This window comes from Corapipo altera, unplaced genomic scaffold, assembly GCF_003945725.1.
Source record: "Corapipo altera isolate COAL_440 unplaced genomic scaffold, ASM394572v1 343, whole genome shotgun sequence".
NCBI classification, from domain to species: Eukaryota; Metazoa; Chordata; class Aves; order Passeriformes; family Pipridae; genus Corapipo; species Corapipo altera.
Window position 1 is genome coordinate 7,319,226 of NW_020884913.1, and position 26,521 is coordinate 7,345,746.

The 26,521-nt window shown below is 50.6% G+C and overlaps 1 protein-coding gene across 5 annotated transcripts in view; it reads right to left on the reverse strand.

Moving 5' to 3' along the window:
* Positions 1–26,521, reverse strand: part of SEPT9 (septin 9) — a 136,151-nt gene that overhangs the window by 71,664 nt on the left and 37,966 nt on the right. Inside the window, exon 1 of one of the 5 annotated variants that reach the window (XM_027654510.1) lies at positions 26,372–26,480. The exons of the other annotated variants lie outside the window; for them this stretch is intronic. Within the exon in view, the coding sequence (XP_027510311.1) occupies positions 26,372–26,465 (94 nt within the window). The 5' untranslated portion in view covers positions 26,466–26,480. Of the gene's footprint in view, positions 1–26,371; positions 26,481–26,521 lie in introns of those variants that run through there. 5 annotated transcript variants of the gene reach the window in all.

Below are 26,521 nucleotides of genomic sequence, written 5' to 3' on the forward strand. Positions count from 1 at the left end.
ATCGGCCCGGCGGGCGGGACCCCCGCACCGCCCCGCACCTCCGCCAAGTGTCGGAGGGTGGAAGGGGCACCCCAGGCGGGAGCCGGGCACCGCCCGCCCGCGGGCGAACAGCACCGGGCGGGTTCGAGCGCGTCCCGCATCCCCCCGGCCCGGGAGCGGCGCGGCAGAAAGGATGGGCTGAACGGCCGAACCCCGCGCCCGCCGCACCCCTCCGTGCCCCCCCCCCCGCCTGGTAAGGGGTAACAGCTTGGGATAACAACGCAGCGCTGCCCCAGGAAGCGGGTGGAACAGCCCACACGGGTGGGTCAAGCCCCTGGTGTTCTCCAGCACCGATAAGCCTTTGGCTCCCCGGTCTGCCCTTCTTTGGAAAGGGGCAACTCGGCCACCTCCCATCTTATAACTTCTCAAAATCAAACCAGCACTAGAACCAGTTGCACTAATCCATCACTGCCAAATCCAAGCAGCCAGCTCTGAAAAATCATCACTGTAGCAGCAGGAGGGGCTGCAAAACTTGTCCCGAAGCTGAGTGCCGCTGGGCATGACTGCGGTGAGCCCAGGACTGCGCTTCCAGTGCTGCCGCAGCTCCCTCCCCTCCAGCCGGAGCCAGTGAGGCAAAGCCCCAGCTCTAGGCATTGACACCAATCCCTTCCGCAGCACTGCTGCCTCCTCCCCACCTCTCACACACACTCAGTTTGAGCACCTCTCTCCTCGCTATCTGATGTTTCTCCCTTCCCGTGTTGATTCAGATCCTGCCCTCTTGACCCTCTTTTATCCTCCCCACCCTGTGTTTTAATAGCATCATTTCAAAGTGATGATACCCATTGAAATGTGTCTGGGCACATCAACAGGAAAAGAAAAATTAATGGGTTGGGCTTTTAGTCCACTTTGGGTGAACCATAAAGAAAAATCATGCAAAGCAGTAGTACTGTTACCATCTGTCACTGCAGAGAGTATGTGATTCATCACTGATGTCACACTTTAAATTTCACATTGTCAAAGTCTGCAAACACCACAGACTCCCCAAGACTGTACATGAACCACAAAATGAAACCAACAGTACCAATTTCTCAGACTCAATAAGCTCTAGGTTTTCCACGCTGTTAATAGCTTGAGATTATAATCCAAGGAAAGGCATTACTTAAAAACATGAGAACTGCTTAAACAGTCTTGAGAACGCACCTTTAAAATAGAGGTGTGGTGTTTCAAGGTAGACACAGTGGTTTTCCTCCCCTTTGACAGACAGCAGCACTCAGCTCTTTCATTTCTTGCCCTCCTGGTGATGTCAACCAACATATTAGAGCAGCACAGGGAGGAACAGGCTCTGCACCTCTGTGCATCACAAGATGGAAATGCCTCCCCATCCAGTGTCTGTAAAGCTCCTTGGCATCTTCCCTGCCTGAACACCATCACCAGTTCCTGACACCTTGGAGGAGAACAGGAATGAACATGGACCTGTGGCTCCCATGACACTGAGCTCAGCCCCAGGGGCTGGGTCCCTCCTGTCCCCACCACGAGGAGCACTGGTAGCTGCCACCTCACACAGGATGATCCCCCATCGCTGGCACTGATTTTTGAAAGAAAACATCTTATTTTTCCCTTCGCAAGTGCTCATATGCAGGTCATGTCCGCAATCCATTTCTAACAGGTAAAAATGTAATTGTCAATAATTAACTTTGTTACTGACCGAGAAAAAAAAGCCACTTTGTTAAAAACTACAGATGACTCCCTCAGTGGAGAAGCAGAACACAGATTAGCCTTTTGCAAAGGATGTTAAGCATCCTAACTCCCCTGTACACCCTCATCACAAGGCTGTAGAACAGGTTTAAAGTAGGGAAAAAATGAACTAAGCAAGCGAAGCTAAAAATCATCACTGTAAAAAAGACTTTAAAAAAGCAATAAGGTCATTCTGAGGAAGGACCAAGCACATCTTTTGATGTTCAGAGTCTTGCAAATCCCACAAGATTCAGTATCAGACCCACTGCCTGGAGTTTGGTGGCCCCCCTCTGAACTAGGTCACACAGGAACTGGTGTGACACTGTGATGGGGGCTCTGTTTTTGAGGTCAACTGGAGGCAAGAAAAAATAAACCACTAGAAAAAAACCTCTATTGCTTGATGGATTGTGAGTAGTGAGCGTCATGATGACGTCTGCCGGTCTCATGGAGCTGATGAAGGAGCTCAAAGCACTTCAGCAAAAAGAGTTTGAGGCAGTTTGGTTTAGTCTCAGTTCCTCGGGTCACTCCATGTTTCCTAAGCAAAGACAGTGTTATCATCCTGGATCTAATAAAAGTTTAGCAAATCAACAGGCCTCAAAGAGAGCCCCAAGAAGTGTGAAATAAAATATCCAGACTATAAGTAGGAGTTCCTTTTCATTAAAACCAGCTGGTTAATATTGCACCCATGTGCACCTAAGGCACTGAGAGGGGGGGAGAAAAATGGAAAATTACAGCAACTAAAGTATAACAAGAATATCCAGAGCTCTAATAGTACATATTTAAAGCAGGAAGGTATGTAAACAGCTCACCCTACAGCACATAACCCAAGCGCCTGCTGGTAGAGGAGGAACAAGCTTTCCTCCAGGGAGATAAGCCCATCCTTCTCTCTCTTGGAGACCTTCTTGCCCTTTTATCTGATTTAGCCATGTCAGAGGCATGGCTTTACAAGACCAAAACAAATCATCCACTTGTCCAATCTGCGCATAACCAAACACCATTTCATCTGGTTTTCTACCTGCATATTCAACTCCAAAGCTTATGTTTAGCTAAATGCTTCTTCTAGAAAGACAAGCAACCCTGGGAAACTGAGCAGCCATTCCAGAGGGATCTGCCTCCTCCCCTGGAATTTGTTTTTGGGGTTCCCCATCAGCATAGCACAAGCGTGTGTCGTATTCATCCAAATGCAGTTTTGGCACAGCCCCTGCTTTGCCCTTTTCTGGTAGATCCAGGAGATTAAGGACCCTGAGCCTTCTCCTGGTGAAAGATCTCCCACACTGATCACATCACCTACACTCCCTTTGATAAAGTAATCAGGTTCTGCTCCTTCTGTCCTTGTGTCAAGTATTTCCTTCAGTCATTTATCTGACTTTTCTGCTCCTTTCTCCCTACATTTCAGAAGTGTTTGTCACTGGATTTTAACTTTTATCTTAAAAGAGAAGGAACTCACTTCTTAAAAGAGAGAAGATCACATCTCTTCTATTGCTGCTCCCCTTGCTCACACAACTGATGGTCTCACTCACTGTTTTTACTATACCAGAGCCCTCACCTCAAGCTCCTGTTTGGATGAGACCTTTGGGATACCCTATACAGCAACTGCTGTCCAAGACAAAATCCCTGTTCTGCAAACCCTCCTGGCTGGAGGAGGGTTTTAGGTAAATGACTTTTCTTACTGTTTTACATTACAATGGAAATATTTCTTTTTCCTTTCTACCATAGGCCACCGAGAGCACTGACTGCCCTGCCTTCTCTCCTTCACCATCACTGTGCTCTTCAGATGAGCAACAAACTTCCTGCAAAGTTGTTTTGTTGGCCTGGAAGGGATTTCCTGCCCTGAAAAGGCAGTCTGTAAAATCTGCTGATCACTCAGTTATAGATACCAAGCTAAAATTAGATCAGTGCCATGATACTGGCAGATGCAAGAAACCTTGACCCTTGTCCCCTGGGTACTGTATTACCCCTGGGCTCTCCTGCCCTCCAGGCAGTGAGATGCCTCAAGGGCTTCTCCAGATCCCAACAGACCACAAGGCAGAGTAGACCTAGAAAATCACAAGAGAGAAAAAACCCCAAAGAAACAGCAGGTATTGGTGTTAGAAGATCCCTTATCAAGACAGGCTAAGGCAGAAAAGGGACTTTCCTATCCAAACACTTTTTAAACAGCACTGTACAGTTTCCTTGCAGGCTGCTAAGAATGCAGTTTTTCAGGCAGATTTTCTTCCTCCCACAAGTCTAAGTTTTTCTGAACTCTTGCAGCTCTTATCGGTCTCACGATCTGCTGCAGTCATGAGCATCAGGCTGGGTTAGAATGGGGCCATGAGTCATTGTGGCTACCTGAGCCTTAAATTATCTCCTACACAAAAACAGGTAATTCACTCACAGGATCTTCCCCTTCCTCCTCCTATTTTAATTAGAAAACAAAACTCTTTATTGATTCTGGCTTCTTCTATAAAACACTTTGACCAAGACTCACTGACCAAAACTACTACGTAGGAGCAGCTAAATATTATTATTAACCACTTGATGTTTCTTTTGAGAGTCTAAATATCTTTTCTTGCTGCTGATCAGGGATGAAACATCCTTCTCACCCTTTACAGGAAGGTTCAGTGAGTGGGTGGAGGCACTTGAGACACCAACCCCATCATCCCCACAGCATCACTGCCAGCTCAAGCACAGGGCAGCATTGGCAGCACCAACACAGAGTAACAGGTAGAAACAGACACATAATAACCCAGACGAGGCAGATTTTGAAGGTGAAGGAATGGTCAATCACAGCTCTTCTCTCTAAGCCAAAAAAAAAAGGCTGTTGCCATAACCTTCCCTTCCACTCCTCTGCTCCCTGCAGCTGCTCAATTCCTGTGCTGCTTCTGCCCAAAACCCATTTCTGCTTCCAAACCCACCAGGAAGAGGCACAGTCATCCCCATATCACTGAGGCACATAACAGGCATCACTCACAAACAGGGAGCTGGCAAGTAATAAGACCAGAGCTGGCTGTGGCAGGGAGCAGTGCTGAACCCAGCTCCCAGATCCTTGGGAATGCTGGTGTTACCGGCTGGGGACGAGGGAACTCCGGAAGGAAAACCAGAGACACAGTTCCCATCACCTCCACCCACATTTTCACGTGGATGACAGCATGAATCCAGCCCTGATTACGCAGAAATTGTCATGAAAAAAGGTTTTTTCCCAAGACTTCAGGCTCTTCCTGCTTCCAAAGGAGTAGGAAATACAAGGCAGACGGACGCACTTCAGTGCTAGTCACACTTCCCTTCCTTTGCAAGGAAACTCAGATCATGGGAAAAGTTAAAATGATTCAAAATAGGTTTGCTGATTTGAGATTTCTGGATAGTTAACTGATTTTTTTTTTTTGGTAAAGAAAACACAAACAGATCTCATCCCTTAGTGCCACACAGCTACACAGCCCCCATCACCGACACAGAGCCAGAGTTCTGTACTGAAAGGATCAGGTAACTCTGCAGACCAGATAACAGAAAAAGGATGAAATCTGGAAGAATGATGGAAGGTCAGTACCTAAAGGGTTTTTAATAGAGGCTTTGCTCATGAAAAGAGCATCAACACAAAGGTCCTCGCTGCACCAGTGGGTCCCAGCACGACCATGAGCCACCAACACCACACAGTCAAAGAGAGAGCAGTCCTAAAATGTATTAAATGAGACACTTCCAGCAGCAAAGCAGAAATCACTAGTGCTCCATCTTGAGTCATCCTGGCTGCCCAGCATCACTCACACACCACGTGAAGGTGGAGAGGGGATGGGGCTGCCAGAAGCATCACCCACAGATGTGCCAACAGGGGAGAGGTGCTGCAGGCAAAGATCACCGTTGCCAGGGGAACAAAACAAAAAAAACCCAATCCCAACCCAAACATGGGTATGGCATAAACAGATCAATAAGAGAGGAAATGAGAAGATGATTTTACCAGCTACTGATAGGAGGTATAAAGGGACTGCTGTGAAATCAAGGGTGCAAAAAGGCAAACAGGTTTCTGTTTCTAGGAAATTAAATACAACCAGGGGAAGGAGATAGTCCCTGAGCCTACAGCTTCTCAGATATTCAGTGCACAAACAGGGGACACAGCAAACTTGGTGTTCTGGAACAACCTTGGAGCTAAAATGCCCCACAGGAGCTGGGTGGGTGAAGAAACAACTACAGACACTATGCTCCTGCAGTCCCTTCTCCCCACCTCCAGCAGGGACATGGCTGTGAAGATTAAGGCTTAACTTCATCTCAGGCTTAACTCCATGAAATCAGTGTGCAGAGTAGATACTGGCTTGTTCTTGAACAGGGCAAGGAGATGCATCACATGTCATTACACTGAGCAAGGCAAGGGGAGGACCAACATCCATCCTCTCACCCTGCTAACCTGAAAACAGAGTTAAGTCTGTCCTGCAACCCATGTGTGCTCATCCTCGATGAGCAACAACACCTTCACTGCCTCCCTGGGCCTCCAATGACGTCACTTTAGGCTCCACAAGTGCTCAAGTGGGATTCAAAGCAGGCACCTGGTCCCACTGGTTGCCAGCAGGAAGGATGCTGTAGGTCAGCACTCCCCATTCTGGGCTCCAGCAGTACATGGCTGGGCTGGGGGGCACAGCTCTGCCCCCCACCAACACCCTCCTCCTGTGCACTCCAAGCCTCGTCAACTCCAAAGAGCAATTAGGCTGTTTACCTGGTGATCTGTAAGCACTCACTGTGCCCCCACCAATCTCATGCCAGGGCTGGAGCCCAGCTTGAAGCATTTCACACGGAGACAGTGATTTTGGCTATTGTGTGTGCTGAGAACCTGGAAAGGGAAATGCTGTCCTGAGCCTGGGCCAGGAGCATTGTCCCAGCCACCCTGGTGCTCCCAGGAGGGCTGTGGTGTCCCCAGCACACTGGTGGAGCAGGCTGGCAGCCCACGTGCCTGGGAAGGGAAAAAGGAAGGGAAGGGAAGCACAACTCCTTGGTGTTGATTAAACAGCAGGGGACACTTGCAGGGGAAGGAAACAGAGGATCAGGAACTGCATCTGCCTGAACCTCAGGCAGTTAAAACAAACTCAGTCTCAAGCCCTTGCTCTTCTCATTTAGTTTCAGGTCAGACGTTCCTAAGAACCTGGGAGGTGCAGTTCAGAATCCAAGCAGAAAACCGACTTAATTACTTTAATTATTTTTTAAAATTAATTATTAATTATGGCATTTTAATATTAAGGCCAAACAGGCACAAAACTCAGCATCATATGACAGCACAGATGTTTTAATAGAAACAAGAGGCTTCAGGAACCTTGCTCATCCTCTGATGAGTTTAACACACACAGGGCCCAGCACGTTTCCATTGGAAAACCTTCCCATGTGGCTGAGGGTACATCTGACTCCAGAAGCAACTGCAGTGCCTGGGCCTCAAGGCAGGGAACACCTTCTCCCCATTTTCAGTGCTTGCACACTTATGGTAGTTGCAGGGGGGAAAAGAGAGAACAGTCAGAACACTGGACCCCTTGGATAGAGACCGTTTCCAGCATTGTAAACTTCCCAGCAGTCCCTAATTAGGGAGCATTTGCAGGAATAAATAAACCAGCAGTGCTACAGTTATGCACTCCACTTCCAGATGTGCGTGTCTCATTTTCACGTGGTGTCCAAGGCAGGGCTGGAAACTCCATCCCCGCACAGCAAGGGGAGGAGGAGGCACAGCGCAGGCTCCCCACCCAGAGCCCACCCCCTCAGCAGCCCCGCGGGTACAAATCCTATACTATCCTGCCTCCCCCCACACATCCCAGCTGCCCTGGGTGGGCACTGTCCTTCACCCTTCCAGTGCTCCCCATCCCTCTCCCATCAGACAGGGCCACCAGAGCCCCACAGGACCCTCCCATCCCCGCTGCAGAGCAGGGCGTGAGCTGGGAAATGGGCTGTTACAGTCCCTGCCTCTGCTGCTCTCTCAGCCGCCTGCTCACGACCTTTTCAACCCAAAACTTTCCAGTCATAAATATACCAGCTTATGGCAGGAAACTTGCTTTTCTTATACTTCTGCCTCCTTCTCAGAGAGCCATTTCCAGCAGCTCACGCTCCCTGCACCAGCCCCCGGTTGTTTCTCCCTGCTCCTCCAAGACATTTCAGGCATGTATTAAAATCTGCTGCAGCACAAAGACCCTAAAACTCCCTGTAAAGGCTCAGGAAGAACCAAGAGCTGCAGGTCAGGCCTCAGGAGCAGATGTACCTCATGATCTCCCTGCTTACATCAAAGGTTTTATTATTATTATTTCTTTTTGACATAAACCAGTTTGATAAGAACAATTCCCAGATGGAGCTGCAGCCCCACACCCACTCAGTTTCCTCTGGGCAGCATGGACACAGTGTGGGAGCTTACTGCATGATGAGAGGAGGACATAAGGGCAGGAGGAAAGGAAGGAGAGGAAGAATGAACACAATTTTCCTTTCCTTTTAAAGGCTTTGGCAGATGCCAGTGAAAGGAGCAGCAGGGATGCTGAGGTGTAGCAACGAGAACTGAGCACCACCCTTTGCTCCAGCTCCACCACTCAGGGATGGGAAGGATGCACAAGTGGACAAGCATCACTGCCAAGGTCCATGGGCTGTGTGCTCCCACCTCCATGCAGATGGGAATTTGGAGTCACCCTGCAATGGTCTGGCCAGGGGAACCATGCCATCAGCTCCAGCACCGCTGCTGCTTGGGAGAGCTTGGCAGGTCTAACATGGACACGCATAAAATTAGGCAAGATCAGTGCTGTTAAACTGCTGGGCTCAGGGAGTGCAAATGGGAAAGAGATGGGTCAGCCTCACCCCACAGAGGGACCAGCTGCCTTCAGCAAGGGCAAAGTCTGCCTTGGCTCTTACACCTCATTAAACTGTCCACTTGAAAAGTCTATTACAACCCTGTCAGGCTCACACCAGAGACACATCGAAGGTAACCCCCTCTAACCAGATCCCAGTATAATCCAGCAGACTCCAGGGACCGAGTGAGCTGAGCTGTGCTGGGCACTGCCAAAGCAACAACCCCAAGCTGTGGATTCTGGGGATCGACCCCAATAACAGGAGGCACCCTGGGAGAGCAGACTCCAGCTGCCTTTCCTGCTGGAAAATCAGGGCAAAGGGGATAGCAAAGTCCCCTCTAACCAGCTTTCTGACTAGTACCACCCTCTGCTCCCCAGTCCATCTCTTACACACCCAGCCCTGACAACACAGACTCAGCGTTTTCTGCAGATGCAGAAGTTGCACAGCTGATTTAAAGATCTGGAGTAAAAAAAAAAAAAAAAAAAAAAATCCTGATTCAACATTTTTAGGGGAATTTCCTTCAGCTTCCTCTCCCTTTCCTGTGTTCAGCCACTGCTGCCTGTCCCAGCTCCTGCCCATGCACAGCCATGTCTGTGGGCTCCCTGCCACAGGGCTCTTGTTCCTGCTGAGATTAAATCATTTCTTCAGGAGAGACCTGACACTGTTACCAGCACTCTTGGGCTCAACCCTGCCTGCTAGAAGAGACTGTCAACACCAAGCATCATCCCAAGCAGGACAACACTTGGGGTTTCCCCCCTCCACATCTGCCCCAGTGCAGCTTTCCAAGAGCCATCCCTGGGCACAAGCCACAGCCGGGACATGTGGCTGGGTGAGGCTGGGAATTTCAGCCTCCAGAAACAAAAGAGGATTGGGAAGAAAAAAAAGAAAAAAGTCAGCTGGGAGATGTGCTGCAAGCAGGCCAAAAGCAGGGCCCATCCAGCGTTTCCCTAAATGGGAAAGAGGCCTGTGAGCACACTGGGGGCAGAGCACCAGCCACAGAGAGAGAGGGCACCAAGCCAGGAGGGAGAGGGGGAGATTTCTAGCAAGCAATACAAGAAGAGAGAAATTCCCCACTGGCAAATCCCCAACAAATGGAGCAGCAAAACCCTGGGGATGGGCTGAGTTTGGGGATCCCAGAATAGGGCAAAACTCAGAGGCACTTGGGCAACGCCTGCATTGCCACCAGCCACAGGGCACAGCCCTTCCTGGAGAAGTTGTACAGAGCATTTTGGTGCAGGGTATTTGGCAATTAGCTCTGACACTCGTGTTTCTAGATGAGGACAGCAGAGTTGAAAAGTCCTGAAGGAGCAGAGCTGGCCCTGCTCCCCTACAGTGACAGCCAGGGTTGGGCTATCTCTGCCTGCATGCTCATCCTGTTTGTGCCCATAACACCTGTGGCCAAGCCCAGCAGGGGAAGGGGAACAGAGCAAATTCCCGTTTCCAAGGAGATGTGGCCACTGCCATTACATCAAGCCACATGGAGATCATATGGTGCTCATCTGCCATCTCTGGACTGCAGGCACCATTTGCCACCCCATCATCCACACTGCTCTCTGGTGAGCTCAGCCTCACTCTGCTGACTTTTGTTAATACTTCATCTTTCCAAGTCTAGAATAACCACATCAGGTCAGGGAGTATTGGACTAGATGTTCTGCTAGCAGAATTAAACAGTCCCTGTTTATGAGAAGTTAAAATAAGGTAGGAACTAAATCTGAAATGTTTTTCCTTATAAAGGAATGACAGGAGGAAAGCGCTGCGTGCATTAAGCATCAGCCTCTCTCGTTCAGCAGGGACTGGCAGTGTCTATAAGCTCAAGGGATGTTGTTATTCCCACAAGTAAGCACAAATAGACCAACACAGTCACGTTTACCTTAACACAAAGGAACAAGGTACCAGACCTGAGCTCTGTCCCTACACACCTTCCTTATCCCCATACCTCCAGAAAAAAAACCCTGCAGCACAGAACCCCCAGTTTGGTTGGTTTAACAACCAGACAACATTCCCGAGAGCCAAATAAAACTGCCCTGCTGCCTCAATCCAGCACCGGGGTCGCTGCAGAGCACTATCCTGCAAAAACATGTGCCTTGATGTGTCAGCAAGACCCTCCTAACAAGAAGGCCCTTAGTCAATCTGCAGACACACGCTGTTGCCATCAGCTCCAGCCACAGATCTGCAAATCTCTACCGGGGCATCTCATCTGCGGCTCCACTCCACTACTGTAGGTGGTTTCCAAACAAACCTTCTCCACAGCGCTTGCTTGTAACTTGGGAGAGCATTTCCTGCCAGCTGGAGGCTGGACAGCAATTCCTGCACTGCAGAGAAATGCTAACAGCCCAGAGAAGCTCCAGTTGCCTGCTCAGAGCCAGGGATGGTGACCCAACCCAGAAGCAGGGCTGGGCTGTCCCCGTTGTCACCATCCCCTGCACAGCCTGGACGCTCACTGAAGTCTGCAAGCACAATGCTCTTGTGCAGCTCTGGTGAGCCAGGCATGGTAGAAGCAACTAGAGGCCAATTTGCACATAAACAGCCAATTAGTTACAGAAAGAGATGCCCACTTGGTCGCTTGCCAGTCTGTAGACAGATTTAAGACATGTGGGAATTGAATCTCCGGTCCAGATATCACTGTGGCCAAATAGGCCACCTCCTCTACTGGCCTCTGGGAGAGCCTCTGGCAGCACAATAAAAGGAGTATTTAGCAAAGCTGCAGACTTGCTTGAAAAAACTTGAGGACGATGAGCCATTTTGCAGCCAAGCTTCGTATAAACACATTGATAATGCTGTTAGCATCAGGCCAGGGATGAATAGGGCTGCATGGCAACAGCAGGCTCCTCTGTCTGCCTCAAGAAAGCCCCTTTCTTGCAACCCACATGTTTAATCCATGATCTGTGTCTGCTGCCAGCCGCAGTCATACCAAAATCTGCTCACCTCATCTATCTTCTATATATCCACGGATTTAGGTGAGGTGGGAGCGCAGGCAGAAATGCAGGGCTCGCTCACAAACTCACACTCTGTTCTGTGCTGTCCTGCTCTTCAGCAAAACCTCCTTCCCATCTTTGTCAAACACCTTCATCAGTGTTCAGTACAGAGATGGAGGCCAGTGGTGTGGAGCAGCCACAGCACGCTCACGTCAGAGGTGGTAAAAAGCTTCAGTGTCCACAGCTATGATGAGGCTCATCTGAAACCAGCTCCTAGACAAGAAGACCCATTTCTGTACGCTGTCATGGAATCATTGAATGGTTTGGGTTGGAAGGGACCTTTAAAGCCATCTAGTCCAACCCCCTGCATCAAAGCAGGGACATCTTCAACTAGGGAATGTTGCTCTGAGACCTGTCCAACCTATCCAAGGCACATGTCTGCATCCCGCTGCCTCTCAGGGCACAGAGGCTGGGGGACAATCTAGCACCAAAAATCAATGTCACCAATTGCTCACAGAGACCCTCTTGCCTCACGTCCCCTCTGCACCTCTCAGAGAGGGGCTGTGCCAGCACTGTCAACAGGAAACAGTCTCACCAACCACACCATTAGCTGAGATGTGAACACACCAGCAACAGGATCAGAGCGTCCTTGGTCTGCTGAGGACAACATTAGGTTTGGGACACTTGGATTCACCTTCAGTCATGTTGGTGCAGCCCCAGAATAAAGCCTGGGTGCTCATCCTTATCGGATCTGCCGTGATTTGGCTGTCACTGATTTGTGTCACTCAGCAGCTTTGCTGAGCGCTCGAGGAAACGCAGGTTTGTGCAGCTCCTGGTCCCTGGGCTCAGCCAACCGTGCAGTGACTACAGTCAGCTCCACAACTGCACAGGGACTGACACGAAACACTCGTCCTGGCAGAGGAGGAGACAACGTCAGCAGAAGTCAAACTCCTGTAAATGCACTTGTGAAGACACTTCACTGAGTTTGAAGTGAAGTTCAACCTTTTCTCCTCAGCTACTGCTGCCACCTTGCATCACTCAGACCTGCTGACCAGCCACAACCTGCCAGAGATTTCCATGGTCATTCCTGTGTAGTCATAAACATTTTAACAAAACTATGGAGCAAGCACTCCACAGCATAATGAATATTCATGCTGCCTTCCACAGCGATGAACTGGAATCCCAGCACAGTACAAGCTCTGCAAAGTCTTCTCTACCCTCCTGAAAGGCACAAAAGTGTGGGAGTTGAACAAGGATCAGTATTATCCACTAAACCACAGGATGAGCTTTGCAGAAACTGGTAGGCTGGATTGATTCCAGTTGCTAAAGAAGGCAAATAGTGCAGCCCAGCTCTTGCATGCCAGATGTGTGGAGCATCTGCAGATTTGAGAATGTGAAGACATCCCGTCCCCATCCCGAGAACCAGGCAGTCTCCCTCACACAGCCCCAGCAATGCCTGTGCCTCAGAGGCAGAGTGGCACTATCAAACAATTCTTTATTTTCCTGAATTAGGCATTAAAAAGCATTTTGAAGACAGTGCATCCCTTTTACATCTTGCAGGCTTCTGGCTGATAGAGAGAAGAGCTGGAAAAACTCAAGGAAGGCTGAAAAAGGAATAAAACAAAATAAATCCCTCATCTTAGAAGGAAACAGGCACAGCCTCTGAGAAAGGAATAAAGTAAAATAAACCCCTCATAAGGAATCAGCCACAGCCTCTACACACCACGGAACAGTCAGGGAAGGTCTGACTGGAACTACATTAAGGAGCAGAAGGATGGTTAGTGGGGATGAAACGGGCATATTCCAGGGAGAAACCAATCCAGACACAGTTCTAGGTGTCCCACACCGTCTGGGGCTCCCAGAAAAGTTTCCCATCCCAAAGACAAGGATCTCTTTGCATCTCATCACCACTCCTGATCTTTTACATGACGATAACTCTGTTTTTCAACCATATCCAAAGACAGACTGCATGTCTGTATCTTCCTGCTATCACAAGGGCTTCCCCAGCCCATACCAGTCGCACAAGAATGAATTTCCAGCCCCAGCAATTAGAACTGTTCAGCATTTACAGGATGTACTTGGTCTCTGTTTCCCTTCAGTGCTTCTCCTGAGGGAGCTGTACAGCTCTCTTGGAGCAGCACTGGAAGATCCCACAGGAACAGCCACATCATCACCCAACAAGCTATCCAGAACTCAATCATGAGGAGAACAAAATCTCCCAGCCTGGCAATGAAAGGGCCCCACTATGTGTTAACTGTGCTTTTGCTTCCTTCCCCTCTGACCTTCACACCCAGAGCTGGGAGCTCCTCAAGCCAAGCCCACTGACAGCGAGCACTGTCCCAGTTTGAGAGCCAAGAAAAGCCCCTGTGGATTAGAGCCTCTTGCTCCATGTGTTGTCAAAAGAACACAGGGCGTCAGAAATCACTCGAAGGGCCAGGGACTGTCATGTATGATCCAGATTTATTGCTACTCTCCTTCCTCAGGGCCCCTAGAAATCTTAAAGTGCCCTGGCTCCAGGGCAAGCCCGTGAACTGCAACTCCTCAAAGCCCACGTCCTGCTGCTCTCCCCTTTCCCGCTCCACCCAGCCTCAGAAGCTCCCAGAGGTGTGGCATCCTCCTTTGCCTGCCAGTACGGAGATAAACCTCAACTCCTACGCCTTCCTCAGGAGAAAAACCTGATTGTGGTGCAGCAGGAGTGCAGGTCCAGTTCCTGCAGCATCCTGAATGGATGGAAAGTCACATCTGCAAGAGGGGACTAGGAAGGCATAAGGAGGTGAGAGACTCAGGTAGAGCCACACAAGCAAGTCCAAACTCCTGAGGATGACCTTCCCTGTGCAGGTACCCCAGCCCTGCTGGCCTGAATGAGTTCCCAACAACTTCTTCAGCAGCAGCAGGCGCTGGGCTGACCCAGAGCCACATCACACACCCCACAGCCGGATCCTGATGGCCTTGCTCTGCCCGGGGTGGCTCCCGTCCCTTCCCAATGTCACGGGGCTGCTGAAGCTTCTGGGGCAGCTCTGCCTCTTGCAAGGGACTGTCAGCAATTTGCAGATTGCATGTCCTGGCCTCGTCCATAAAAGAAGGATGTTTATATAACCCGAGGAAAACGCCAAGCGCAGCAGGATTGCCCGGGAATACGCTTTCAGCTGCGGGAGCTGGTGGAGCCCTGACAGCCCCTGTCAGTCGAGAATCTGCCTTTAACTCTTAATACTAAAAGGGCAACTTCCTATTTAATGGAAAGTAGCAAAGTCCTTGCAACAGAAGATGTTCCTGTTCACAACAGATGCAGCTGATGAGCACTGTATTAAATCCAAGCGGCCACTTCCAGTGCTTCCTGAGAGTCCAGCTCCCCACAGGGCAAATTCTACATCTCTGCTGGAAAACACCAGGTTTGGTGGTTGTTGTTTTGTTTTGAAAAACAGTTTCTTTTCCAAGTCAGGAAAAGGACTGAAAACCAGCCCGGCTTTATTGCCCATGCAATACCGAGGAGAGGGCTATGAAGGGAATATTTTTGATGGGTTATTTGGATGATGGATTTAACACACCTGTTTTTAAAAAAAAAATAAATCTAATTTGCAAGCACCAGTCTGCCTTGGAAAGCAGCTCCTGACATTAATTCACTTTTCTAACAAGAAGAAAACTTAAAAGCATCCAAAAGGCAATGCAGAGCAAGTCAGGGACCTGGGAGCCAAGATCTAAAGGAACTGGAGGGAAACTTGTGACAGCTACGTGGAGCTGAGGGCCTCAGCCAGGCAGAGGTGGGAACAGCAGAGGTACATGGGTTTTGGATGGACGTGATGCCTCCACACCTCATGCATCATCTTACCATCCTCACACATGTTACCACATTCTACACATCCCCAGACACTGCTGACCTACACAGTTTAATGCAGTTCCTTTTTAATGTTTAAGCAGAGAAGGAAGCATGAGAGACAGTTCAATTAACTCAAATGGCTTCTCCCAGATGGCCAGAGGCAATTAGGGAACAGTCCTGCTTCTGCTGGTCCTTTCCAGCTGCACAAGACTGTGCATCAGCTCCTAAAGGGATGCAGGGATTGTTGGAGCTGGGGGAAGGAGCAACCTGAATTTCAACTCAAAACACAACATGAACTGCTAAAGTTCAGGCAACCTCCTCCCCCTCAAGCTATCCTTGGGTTTGCACTGGATTTTAAGCCAGAAGCAGTGAAATTTGACAGGAAAAGCTTACACTTCGGATGCACTTGTATGTCAACAGCTAGAAGTTTTTTGTTCATGAGAATATCTGTCAGCAGAGTGTCCTGAGCACAACCAAGGTGCCTTTGAACAGTATGTCCTGACACAAAACCGGATTTCCCATGATTTATGTTGTGCAACACTTGCTGCTGCCAGGGCAGCACGGAGGGGCTCCCACCAGGCACAGGGGACTGACAGCCACCAAAACAACCTGCAGCCTTGAGTAAAAGGGAGTTTGTCCAAGGAAAAGGAGCACATTGCTCAGGTTTGATGGATACGTAGGGCTGTAGGATGAACCATTTCAATACAGAAAAATGGGGGCCACAGTATTGGCCTGTTGTTTAGATTCACATCACTCTGTGAGTAACAAGCAGCAAAATAAACCTCCTCTTGCTCTCAAAGAGTCACAGAATGGTTTGGGTTGGAAAAAATCATCTCCTTCCCACCCCCCTGCCATGGGCAGGGACACCTTCCACTAGATCAGGCTGCTCAGATCTCCATCCAACCTGGCCTTGAACACTGCCAGGGATGGGGCATGCACAGGGTCTGGCAAATGAGCAAATCTTAGGTAAACAGGCAAGTCTGAGCTTTCCCAGAGACGGAGCAGGGCCCAGGTCTCTGCTGGCCTGCAGTAGGAAACAGCACACGCAGTGAGAGGAGGGGGAGGAAGGCGTGGAGCCAAGAAAGGGAGAGCTCAGGCTGAGTCCCCACCCCTCCTGCTCAAAGCCCTCCCGATACCCCTCCTGCTGCCTTTCTGTTTTCTTTCCTCCAAAATACACCACCTTTTTGTCCCACAGGTCTCCAGCACTGCCATCATCCCTGCAGCTGCTTCACAGCCCTTCAGCTCCTACGACCAAACCACATCCACTGTTGCACATCCACTGTTGCACATCCCCTTCCTCCACCCCTCGGTCCCCTGTGCCACTGGCTGTCACCTTCTTGCCTCTGTACAGGGAAAGATGAAGTTTCCTCTCCAGCTGCAGACAAAGGGCTGCTCTCTGAGTAGCCTTGAGATAGCAAGGGAGTTGTGACAGAGGTAAGTACAGGGCACCAAAGGTGGATCTTAACCAACCTGGGGAACAACTATGAGAAAAAGGCCAGTTTTAGCACCCCAGCTGCTGTACAGCTCTGGGTGCACGTGTGTATCCACAGCAAACCAAGACCAATGCCATGACATATCTCTTACCATTTTGGAATAAGGCTGGGAGCAGGCATTAAAACCACGCACCTCTGCCAGTTCTCAGGGCTTCACATGAGGCTTCACAGCAACATCCCCTGTGGTCTCACAGCACAGCCAGCAAAAAGCCTGAGTACAGGGCCCACTACCACCAGTAAGACCAGTCTGCTGGAACAAACTGATGAGCAAAGGGGAGAGAACCCCAAAGCACAACCTTCAATTTAACAGGCCACTCCAGGGGTTGTCCCAAGGGGTGAAGAGGTACAAGAACAGGAATCAGGAACAGTCTTCCTGGATGGAAACACTGTCTACAGCACTCAGTTCTTGCTGCAGAGGGGAGTGGGGAGGGAAGGGTTTCCTGGGCCATGGCCAATACTGCTGTTTATGGAGGATATGCCTTCCCCAGGGTGTGTTTCAATGGAGAGCACGACACACACAATTTCACAGTTCACTTTCTCTCTCCACCCACCAGGAACTTCATATTTTCTGGAAAAAAAACCCACCCCACAGCAACCAACCACAGTTGTTTCCAACAGGGCTCCCTTCCCTGGAGAGCAGCTGTCAATACAGATGTCAACCAGGGCTTTTTAGGCAGCTAAAATCAGGTTTGACCACTTCTCCACTTGAACGGAGCAAAAAAACGCAAGAGAGGGAAGAAATGGGAAATACTTTAGTTGCTGAAGTCCATCTCTTCATGGCCCAACAGCTCATCTGCTCTCAAGGTTGCCTGCTTTGCCTCCATCCTGACAAATCTGTGAACACTTAAACACGAGCCCTCCTGGTGAGCGTTTCTGGAGTGGCAGCTCCAGCCTTGTCACTCCACAGAGCCAAGAGAAGCCACAGGGAGAAGGAAAACAATTAAGCAAAACTGCTTCAGGTTTGGGAAGGGGAATTGGGGAGGGAGCAATCTGAGGGAAATGGTAGGTCCATACCAGAACATCATCTCCAGGGGGGAGAGAGGGCAAAGTTCAAAGACTTCAGTAGAAGACAGCAGGGAAGGATGAACAGAGGGGAATCAGATGGCTCTCACTGATGACTAGGGCAGAGAAGAGACACATCAGCTGGTGCTCAGTGGTGTTCTAGCTGTGAACATGGCACTGGCAGCACCAGAATCCTTCTGGAGGAAGTTGTGCCTGCACTTGCAATGACTGAGGAATGGACACTGTCACCTGAGAAAAATTGCCATGTTTTGCTCTTTTGCCCACACTCCCCAGCAGAGACAGATCCAGTAAGAATGATTTGTGCCTCCAGCCTGATGTCCAGCTCCACCCCATCCCCACATCTCAGATTAGCACCAGCCACTGCCTCCACCCCTCAGGGAGCCTCATCCCAGCCCTGCGTGGGGGTGCCGGCATCTCAAAGGGTCAGATTCCCAGCTTTATCATGGCAAATCCCTCACAGCTGTCCAGCAGCGGATCCCGAAGTGCCAATGAAAAGCGGAAAGCATCTACCTCATTTTCCACATAGGAAGTGAGAGCACACGTGTTAAATGATTTACGCAAGGATACAGAGAGATTTAGTGGAAGAGCAGGAAAAGGACTCCGACAGCTCCGCTTTTAACTGCCACGAGATACTCCCTCCTGCTGCAGCTTAAATCCTGACTCACTAGTAAATAAAAGCTGTGCCAAAGAACAGATCTGCTTAGGAGAGGGGAACCCTGTTGCTTTTAGGAGTGGGGCACTCTGATGTTTTTAGCAACACAGTGAGAAATACCCATCTACTTTACTGCATAAAACCCCTCCGTATAAGCACATAAATCAGAATTTACTCTCCCCGGCTGTAAGCCTCAGCAGTCATTTGATTTTTACAGCCAGACACAACCTTTCGGAGGGGAAATTCAAGCGGGCTGCTGGCGGGTGCAGGGAGATCCCGGGGCAGGGGATGAGCGATGTGGATGCGGGCAAGGAGGCGGGCAGGGACAAACGCAGGGGGAGGGTTGAAGGAGGTTGGGCAGGGGGCGAGATTGCGAGCAAGGTTTGCAGACAGCCCCCGCAGCCCCCTGAGGCTCCGCACGCCACACCCTGACGGTCCCATCCCGGCCACTCCCGCTTCCCGAGGCTGTGGCTGGGCAGGGAACGTGGCAGCGCCCGCAGCTCGTCTCACCATCCCCGAGGGGAGCGCCGGCCCGCAGCCCCGCACCGTCCTTTCCCGTGGCCGCGCATCCCCGTCCTGCAGCAGGGACAGGGGTCCCACCCCCGCCTGGTCCGTGGCACCCCGCTCACCCCGCTCCCAGCCCCGGTGCATCCCTGGGGATGGGGATGAGTCACCGGGAGTGACGGACTCGTGAGTCAGAGACGAAGAACAAAGCCTCTGGGGATGGTGACATCCGCCCTTCGCCCACTGGAAATCAGTGACCGGGACTGCCGGGATACAGCTGCTGAAGTGCAGGATGACCCCAGAGGGGTCTCAGTCACCTGGCCCCAGCAGGTACAGCTCTCAGAGAGGCATTCAGGTGCTTAGTGAAGCCAACCGAGATGTTTCTTATGCAGGGATCCCCCTCACAGATGTCCTAAAAAAGCAGCAAGGGGTTTCTGGACATTCTTTACAGGGAATAGGTTTGCAAAGGTCATGTGAAGCAGCTAAAAAAAGCCTCTTCTCTCTCCTTTACACATGGTGTAGCCAAGGAAACAGGTCTCTAGACTGGAAGGTGGGAGATCTGAGGCTGATCATTTGTGCAGCCCCAGGCAATCAACTCTTTACAAGTCATCTTGTAAAGTGACATTTACAATGTCTGTCCAAGTCATCAGGATTTGCCTCCAGTTACACTCATGGCAATCATCACCCAAAACCTCTGACCAGAGCTGGGGTCCCTGCTTTTCAGCTTCCTAGGTGTCCTTCAAAGCATCCATTCCCACCAATTCAGGATTTTAGCTCTTTCCATTTGTCCCTCTAAGCCATCCAGATGGATTCAAACACACATCATCACACTTCAGAGATGTTCAGAGTCCCTCCATTCCATGTGTGCCAGGCTCTCTGACTGCCAGGGATCAGGCACCCAGAAAACACCCAGCATCTATCAAGGATGTGTCCCCAGCCCCCCAAACCCCCATGCCAGCCTCTCTCCTCATCAGCAAGGCCTAAGGCACCAAAGGCCCTCCTTCATCACCGTGACTAAGACATTGAAGCCGTAACCCTGGAAAGAAAAAAGCATCTGAAACTAATAAAGAACCCATATCCTGCACCCTTGGGAAGGAAAGGAGAAAGTGTTACATACATGTAGGCAGTGCCAGCTGGCAGAGGGTGGGCTGCCAGTGTCTACAGATGCTGGCCCAGGTTGGAAAGCCGTGAAGGGAGAGCCCAGCGCTGGGGGAGTCATGGAGAGTCTCATTTCAGAATATATGGAGCAATTCCTTCATTAGCAGCCACACCAGAGGATGCCCACACTTCTGTGCCTTGACCCCACTTCTCCAAACCCGATGGGATTTTGAAGAATCAACATTTCAACACAACAAAAGCACCAAAACATGAGTATTTCTCAGCTCCAATGTGTTGGAGATTAAACTTAGTTTGTCTTGATGATATGGTTAAATTTTCCAGACCAGCCAGCCAGTAATGAAATGCGAAAATGCTTTTATTTCCACAGCCTCAAGCTATATCATGGTCAAAGTTGCAATCTGGAGATGCTGCAGAAGTAATGGCAAGCTCCCTCCAATTCCTGCATTCCAGCAATCACACTTAGCACCCACCAAATTGGTTTTACTGGAAACCAGAACTGGCTTCATGGACAACTACTTCAGTTTATAATTATGTAATCACAAAATTAATGCAGACCTGCTTATGCAGCACCAACTTTACATGGACCAGGCAATGGGAAAAAAAAAATTTAAAAAAATCTTAATTTTGATGCAAGACAGACATTTTTACAGTAAGAACAATCAATCACTGGAACAAGCTCCCCAGGGACATGGTAGAGTCCCCATTGCAGGAGATTTCAAAGATGTGATTGAGCACTGTGCCAGATAACCTCATCTAGGTTTCCTTTCCCACAAAAGCCTGGACTAGGGTACCTTTTGGCATAATTTCCAACCTGGGCTATGATTCTGTGAAAAAGTACACTTTCTGATTTATTGTGTGATTATTTGCTTGTAAAGCTAATGCATTTTATTCACCTGTAAAACCATGCCCATTCTCCCCCTGAGCCACAATCCAGAGCTGTTTATAAGTCTCTAACAACACTCTTGGCATCAGTATCCCAAAACTCTTTTGAACCTTACACTGAAGGGCTATTTCACTTCACCTGCACTCAAACAACAGCTCCATCCAGCAGCACGGGCTCACAGTCATCCCGTGCCAGGGATGCAGCACCTGGTGCCAGCACAGGATGAATCAGTATAACACCACCAGCCTGAAATGCTAGAGAAGAGAGCAAAAATACTTCTAGTCAGCCACAGGGAAATTACTTTTCAGTGTTGGTGCTTAGGAAGGGAGAAGCTGCCCTTGCAAACACAAGCTGTTGGGAAGAAGCAGTAGTATAGGCCAAAAAATCCATTAGAAAGGGGTCATTGTCCATGGACATTGGTGAAGCACAAACACAAAGGATGCTGTCTCCATCAGCTGTCCAGAGCAGCCACCAAGCACTTGTAACCTGGATGTAACAGCTTCAGATCCCTCACACCCCCCTGTTTTAGAGACTCATGACACCCTTTGCTGGGATGTCAGGACAGCTCTGAGTTTCCAGGTGCACTGCTGAGCTCCCCGTGCAGGTGGGCACTGCTGCAACCCCCTTCACCAACAGGGAGCTTCAGCACAGAGACCCAAACACCAGGTCCTTACCCGAAATCAACGGGGAATGGGAGCACAGCTGCCTTTTCCTCACGATTTACAGAAAATACGAGGCAGAACAAGAAATTTCACCTACGTTTTCTCAGGTATAAGACTGTTCCTAAAATGGGACTTGCTACCTACCAGGACTTTCCCTGCTGCCCACGTGATGCCAGGATTTGGCCACAGAGCCCAGAGCCCAATTACAGCACTGACAGCACGAGGCATCACTGCTCTCTAACAAATGACTCTGTCCATTAGTTACAGCTGCAAGTACTGTGTGGAAAAGCCAACAGGACACAGATATTGTGCTTCTGAGATCATTAAGGGAACACAAGACATGTGTTGACCCAGACATACTTCCCTAACTACGTACTTGTTCCTACTCAGCATTATGGTATGCTGGACCTTGGAAGAGCCCTGACTTGCATGAGAAATGTCCTCCCTCACCCCAGCAGCATGGGAATCACTTTGCTGGGAGGCTCCAAGTCATCCAGCAAAGCACAAAGCAGGAGGGGAGGAAGCAAAGGAGCTCCTGCCCCAGGGTTGGCCAAGTCCAGCAGAGCGGTGTCAAGGAGCGTTACCTGTGCTGTCAGGCCAGAGATGAGTTGTGCCCCACAGCGGGACCATATTTAACAGAGATGAGCAGAATTTCCAGCAGATTTAAGAGCAGACATCAGGAAATGGATAATGCTTCATACCTTGACGTGCCTCAGACAACTGTGGGAATGCATCCCCAGGCCAGGCAGGAGCTGGCAGCCAAGAGCGGGCTGGGAGCAGCACGGAGCAAACTGTGGACACAGTGTCTGCAGAGGCAGCTCCACAGCCTCACCAATCCCAGACCCTTCCCTGAGAGAGGGACTGCATGGAGATACTGCTAAATAGGCCAAAGCCCACAGCCACAAAAGGTTACTGCAGAACACCTGGGGTGAAGGTAAACGCTTCAACAAGAAACTTGGCTGGAAAAAAAAAGGTTTCAGGGAGTTTTACAGGGCATCAAATACTGCAGCAAGACATGGGGGTCAGCACCAGATAGGGACATGAGCAGGACAGTGACAGCAGAAGGGAGGGCTACAGACAGACCATCAGTCACCAACAGGACAGACAGAAAGGTGACCCTGAGTGGCAGGGCTGGGTGAACACAGTGGGATCTGACAGGAGGTGGAACCATTCAGACTGTAAATGCACGGCTTGGTGCCCCATGTGAGTGTGTGACATGCTGCAAGCCAGAGCAAAAGAAATACGTCTGATAAACAAGGTGTATAGCTGTGAGAAGACCACTAAAAAGAAACATGTTAGGCTTTTACCTGCCATTTCCTAGGAATAACAAGGACACCAAGAAACCTGAGACATGGAAGACAGCAAAAGAGATCAGAAGAAATCCCTCTGCTACACGCATATTAAAGATTAACTTCTACTTAAAAAGTAATAAAGAAACAACTGTATTCCCTCACAGCAACCCTTCATATCTCCAGCAATCACATACAGGGTCCCTACTTTCCTTTCCTGTTGCTCAGTCCAGGCATGTGGTGCTTTCTGGGTGGCTCTGAGGACACCAGAGATGCCCTGTCATGCCTGTCCAGCCCCTGCAAACAGGGGCTGTGTCCCTGCTGCTCAGCATGATGTATAAACCCACGTTAAACTAAGAATATCACACATAAATGTAGCCACAGTGGATACAGAGAGTGATCACCAATGGGTCAATGAGCAGTTCATCCCTCTTTCTACACATCTATAGCCCTCCCAGCTGCTGGGCTCTGCCCAGCATGTGCCACTCACTGCAGTCAGGTGTTACAATCACCCATTCATCATCATTTGTTAACTCTTAAAATGAGTTTTCCCAGTGCAATTTCAAAGGTGACACTAATAATTTCCCTGGGAGATCAGATCTCCCTTGCCATTCTTTCACCCCAACCATCACAGCAACCAAACCCCACTGCTCAGGGAGCTGCAGACCCTTTTCTTCCAAGAAGAGGTAAAGAGGCCCCGCGGCGTTCACAATTAAGGCTTTGTAGAGAGATCCGGGCTCGGCAAAAGAGCCATCTGCTAGGGAAAGACAGGAGAGCCATCTCCAGGCCACTGCCACCAGCGCAACCTGGCACTGCAGGGAGAAGGAGGATGGGAGGAGCACCCAGAGCACAGCTCCCCAGCCCTGTGTGTGGAGAGGCATACCTGGAAACCAATTAATTTAGAGCTAATACTTTTCATGCAGTATTAGCTTTTAGAAATGCGTGACAAATGGTTTAACCGGATTAAAAGAGACTAACAGGTTCTGTGAGATTGTTTGTTATACAGCACCCACAGGTGCTGAGACTGGCACCTTGCTACAGACCAAGGAAGACCCTCCCTGCCCCAGAGCTGGCAGTGAACCAGGCATAGACCCACAACATCTTCTCACACCTTTAATGCCTTCCCCTGAAGCACAGGGTGTTTGTCATCACCTAAAAGAGGATTCTGAGTCAAGGATTTCCCCTGTGCAGGAAAGCCTGAGCTCTCCCTGGGCAGAGGAGACCCCTCAGGACATGCCCAGCTCCAGCAGCTGTGGGAAAGCAGTCCTCAAAGAAGAGGCCAGGCCCAGTTCCCACCCACCCTGGAGTGCCCTCACCCCATCCGGCAGCCCCACACTCGGATCAGGAGTCAGCTCATCCCACCCACAGCCGAGGATTAATTAAAAGCATGTTTAGGGCCAGAGCAGTGACTGGGACGAGGCCCCCAGCACAGCACAGATCTGCTTTCATCTGAGTCATCTCTGTCACCAAAGCCAGAGCCCAGCTGTCCCCCTGCCTGTGCTGGGGCAGGCTGAGCTCTGCTCCCTGCTCCTCTCCACCAGTGTGGCAGTGCCAGAGTCCACAGCCCTGGGGGACCCTTGGAGCACATTAGCTGGCACAGCTGCTCCCATGCCAGCAGCAGCAGGACCATGAATCCATGCCATGGATCTGGGAGTCAACAGCACAGCCTGGTGATATTAGAATCACGGAACCATTCAGGTTGGAAGAAACACCTAAAATCATCACATCCAACCATTGTCATTTTTGTGCCCAGAATCTCCTGGAGCACAGTTTTCCCACATGTGGTTTATCATTCCCTCCACTGCCCCGGCCGAGCAGCTTTCCCTGCCTGCTCCGACTCCTTCAAGCAGGGACCTGTGGAGCAGATCTGAGACCAGCCCTTCAGCCCACCTATTCCCCCATCCTGTATTTCATGCTGGATCCACCTATCAGAAACACCACTGGGATGGCCTGCATGGCTCTAGGGCCCCACACAGCACCCAACCCATCCATGTGTGGAACACGACTGCTCTGCCCTCCTCATCATCCCACACTGAGCTCCCAGGCACAACCACCTTAGGTGGAGGCACACACCACACTTATGTACACCTGGTCCAGGTCACCAAGCACAGCAACGTGCCCTCCTTGCTGCCTGCCCCTCTGCACCCCTGCCTGCCTCCCTGCCCACAGCTCAGCCACCCACAGCTCAGCCAGTTCCAGCAGAGGTCAGTGAAACATGTACACACTTGGACATCAGTGCTTTGCAAACACTGCTCCTGGGCATTAGCAAGAGCTCCTGCATCTTTGCTCAAGGACTCTTGGGGTCTTCCTGCCCGCAGGTTCAAGGGCTCTGTGCTCCTTGCAGCAGCTGAGCAATGTGTGCAGCCTGAAGCCTCAAAGAAACCCACCTTTTATGGTCTTTCAGAACAAAAAGCCCTGGATCACATCACTAGGGAGTCCCCTCTCTCACCAGTGACCCTTTGCAGAGCCCCCCTCCACCTCTGTGTGAAGGAAGGGGACCCAGCGTTGCACCGAGGATAGGAAAGGCCAAACCACAGAAGGTACAAACTGCCCCTCCTCTCCCCCACATCCCTGCTCACTGGCAGAGGCTCTCCAGCCCAAAGCCCCAGGCTGCAGAAACACCCACCAGGCTCTGAGTTACGAGCAGCTCTCAGGAATGCTTTGAAGTGGCTCAAACCAGAGGAGAAAGCACAAGCAAGAGGGATGAGAAGGTGCCGTCCACACTCTGAAGAAGCAGTGGGGAATGAAGGGTGGTCCTGCAGGTAAGTCCTTACCCAGGGGCACTGGGTGCTCTCAGTACATCCCTGGCTGGGGCACAGTGGATCTGGTATGGGCCAGCCATGGGAGCAGCCTTCCCTGGCCACAGCTTCGCTCCACCCTGGCTTGAGCGTTTCCTCTCATCCCTGTGGTTTCCCTCCCAGCTCCGATGCCCAGCAGCCGGCTGGGAACGCCCAGGAGAAGAGGCCTTGTGCCTCTCTGGGGCTGCTGTGCCAGAGGAGGGTGAGCTGTGCCGTGCCATGGGGGTGGGAGAAGGGATACCCACCGGCTCTGCCAATATGGGCACAGACACCCCCTCCCTGGCTTTCCCTCTCTTATCCTGGTCCTCCTGCTCGTGCATGCTGAGGGTGAGCCCTGTGGGTGACACCACATCCCCTGTCCCCTCTCTCCCCGCTGCTGGAAGCAAACAGTCACAGTCACAGCCATTCCCCAAACAGCTCACTGCTTCCCAAAGGCTCAGCGTACCTGGGAGCAGTTCTTGGAATCACTCAGACATGCACCACTGGGCGGGATTTGCAGGGAAACTGGGGAATTAAATGGAGTTATTCATTCCTCAGCTTCCCCCCCACTCATGGCCAGCAAGGTGAAGCCCACGCCACTGCTCTGGCGTAACACGGGGACCAGCCATGGAACACGCAGGCAGCTCCTGCCCAGCCAGGCAGGATGGGAGGGCAAAAACCGAGGGAAGACACTTTGGCAAGCAGGGAAAGCTCCACCACAGCACACACACAAACACACACACACTCTCAGGAGCCAACCTTCAGAGCAGAACCGCGTCTCCATGCCAAGAGCTCGGCTATTTTCCTCCCTCTTCCCGGCTCGCAGCTCTGAGCTAACAGGCTCAGCATTCATCCCCCCGCGCCGTGCGGCACATGGGAGCAGAGGGGGGGAGAGAGAGAGAGAGAGAC